Here is a 2,421-nt window from a genome sequence, read left to right as displayed (position 1 = left end):
AAATAAATGGCTTGACATTTTTTCTCTCTTTTTCCTTTTCCATAAAATGACAGGATTAGGTGAGATGAGCTCTAAGTCACTACTTGATTTAGCAGACTGTGTATGAACCTTCCGGTGTCCTTGAATTGGACCATATCTTCTTAGGTCACTTCTCCTGCCTCCTGCTTCCCCCATCCTATGACCACTGTGCTTAAGAGCTTGCTACTCGGTTTTTCAAACTAATATTTTCAGCTTTGTGCAGAAACACAAATGTGGCCTCTTTGGGGCTTTTCCCTTTTGTCAAATTCTTTCTGTTCACGATTTCAGGATGTGTGAATCCGACTCCCGCTGACCAATGACGAGGCAGAACCAGAGCGTGATCACTGAGTTCATCCTTATAGGCTTCTCAAACCTGGGGCATCTGCAGGTACCTCTCTTCTTCACCTTCCTCCTGGTTTACCTGGCCACTCTGATGGCCAATGCCACCATCATGACTGTCATTCGTCTGGACAGGACTTTGCACACCCCTATGTACTTCTTTCTCTTTGTCCTCTCCTGCTCTGAAACCTGCTACACCTTGGCCATTGTACCGAAAATGCTGGCCAACCTGCTTTCCACGAGTCACACTATTTCTTTCTCTGGCTGTGCCGCTCAGCTCTTCTTCTTCGTAGGCCTGGCTTGTACCAACTGTTTTCTAATTGCCGCCATGGGCTACGATCGCTACGTTGCCATCTGCAACCCTCTCAACTACACTCTTGTTGTCAGCCGAGCCACCTGTGTGCTGCTAGTTCTGGCCTCCAGCTGCTGTGGCTTCCTGATCTCTGTGGTTGTCAATGTCCTGGTGTTCAGTGTGCCCTTCTGCGCCTCCAATCAGATCAACCACTTCTTCTGTGATATTTCCCCGGTCATAAAACTAGGCTGCTCTGACACGAGCCTGAAGGAGATGGTCATCTTCTTCCTCAGCATTCTGGTCTTGCTGGTTCCCTTTGTGCTGATCTTCATCTCCTACGTCTTCATCGTCTCCGCCATCCTCAAGATCACATCAGCTGAGGGACAGTGGAAGGCCTTTGCCACCTGTGCCTCCCACCTCACGGTGGTTGTCGTGCACTATGGCTGTGCCTCCTTCATCTACCTCAGGCCCACGTCCCTATACTCCTCAGATAAGGACCGGCTCGTGGCAGTGACCTACACTGTGATCACCCCACTGCTCAATCCCCTTGTCTACACACTGAGAAATAAAGAAGTGAAGAGCGCTCTGAGTAAGGTTCTCGGCAGGTACTCATTCCCCAAAACTGTGTGAGTGACTTGGCAAGTCGGGAGCGTTATATTCAAGGTAGAAATGAGGACTTTCATTTATATTGGTTATTTTATTGGAAAGCCTTTCTTTGTGCTTAGCCTATAACTGCTCTGGAGGTTATCCCAGTTGGTCCCCAGAAAGTTATGTGAATATGGAAACTCTGAAGCACTCAAGTGATGCTATCTTCATGCACTGGAAATGTAGGTTTTCTCAGCTGACGCCAGAAATGATGCGTTATCCTTCTGAGAATGCCTAGCCCCTGAGACTCTTCTCACACTGAAGGACACCGTGGAGAAGGACTTTTAAGTTTCTGAATGCTTGTCTCTATATTTTGAAGTTTACAAAGAAATATTTCTAATAAGTAAATTCTAGATAAAAAGAATGAATTCACTTATAGATAAATGAGGAGAGAATTCAAGTTCTAAAAGGCTGATGGTAGAGAAGAAAATATAGATTGCGGACTCACAGAAACCTGGGTTTGAATCTTGGTTTGGATCATTTTCCAGTCCAATGCTATAAGCCAGGGTTCGTCTCTCTTGCGGTCAGCAATCCCCTGTGTAACATGAGACTCCCAATACCTCCTCAGTGGGGCATTTTAAGAGCTCAGTAAATTAGTAGATGCAAAGCAATGCCATGCTTGTCTTGGAAGGCACAGGCATTACAATGTATCGTTCCCTTTCGCCCCACCTACCTCTTCCTTCTTCCTTCCATAAACTAGGATTGTAGTAAATGCCAGATATAGTGGGAAAGTAAGTTGACTAATCACGAGCTCTGTTGATGCACCTGCTACTGCTCCAGCAGGGGCAAAGGAGTAAAGTAAGTGCTGTCGCGAAGAGGGACACGCAGCCTTCTTTCTTTCGACCGCGTTGTGAGAAGTGACCAAATTTCGCTCACCTCCATCAGTACCTCATACATATTCCACTGAGGTTACTGTGAGTTTTGTTAAAGGCGTGTTTCAAGAAAACAATTGCATTGTATATAATAATTTCCTAAATATTCATTTCTCAGCCTTTCACTTGAGCGCACACTAGGCTTTCAAAAAAAAATCTTTGTTCAATTAATAAATGACGATCAAAGGCAGTTTGTTGAGATCTTCTGACTTACCTGTAAACATAAATTATCACAACACTGAATGGATTTTTTTC

The 2,421-nt window shown here is 45.1% G+C and overlaps 1 protein-coding gene across 1 annotated transcript; it reads left to right on the top strand.

Annotated features, from left to right (window-relative positions):
• The first annotated feature begins 334 nt into the window (after positions 1–334).
• On the top strand, positions 335–1,279 carry LOC148110567 (olfactory receptor 10T2-like). The gene has a single exon (XM_087866313.1). It carries the CDS (start codon positions 335–337, stop codon positions 1,277–1,279), a length of 945 nt encoding a protein of 314 aa, XP_087722439.1.
• Positions 1,280–2,421: the final 1,142 nt, after the last annotated feature.

This window comes from Ursus americanus, chromosome 2, assembly GCF_024610735.1.
Source record: "Ursus americanus isolate L20-20 chromosome 2, mUrsAme1.1.p, whole genome shotgun sequence".
Taxonomy (NCBI): Eukaryota; Metazoa; Chordata; class Mammalia; order Carnivora; family Ursidae; genus Ursus; species Ursus americanus.
This window is presented reverse-complemented; position numbering and strand designations above follow the sequence as displayed.

Bases quoted from the DNA above. Each gene is read 5' to 3' on its own strand.
- LOC148110567 (XM_087866313.1), top strand. From the start codon at position 335: ATGACGAGGCAGAACCAGAGCGTGATCACTGAGTTCATCCTTATAGGC.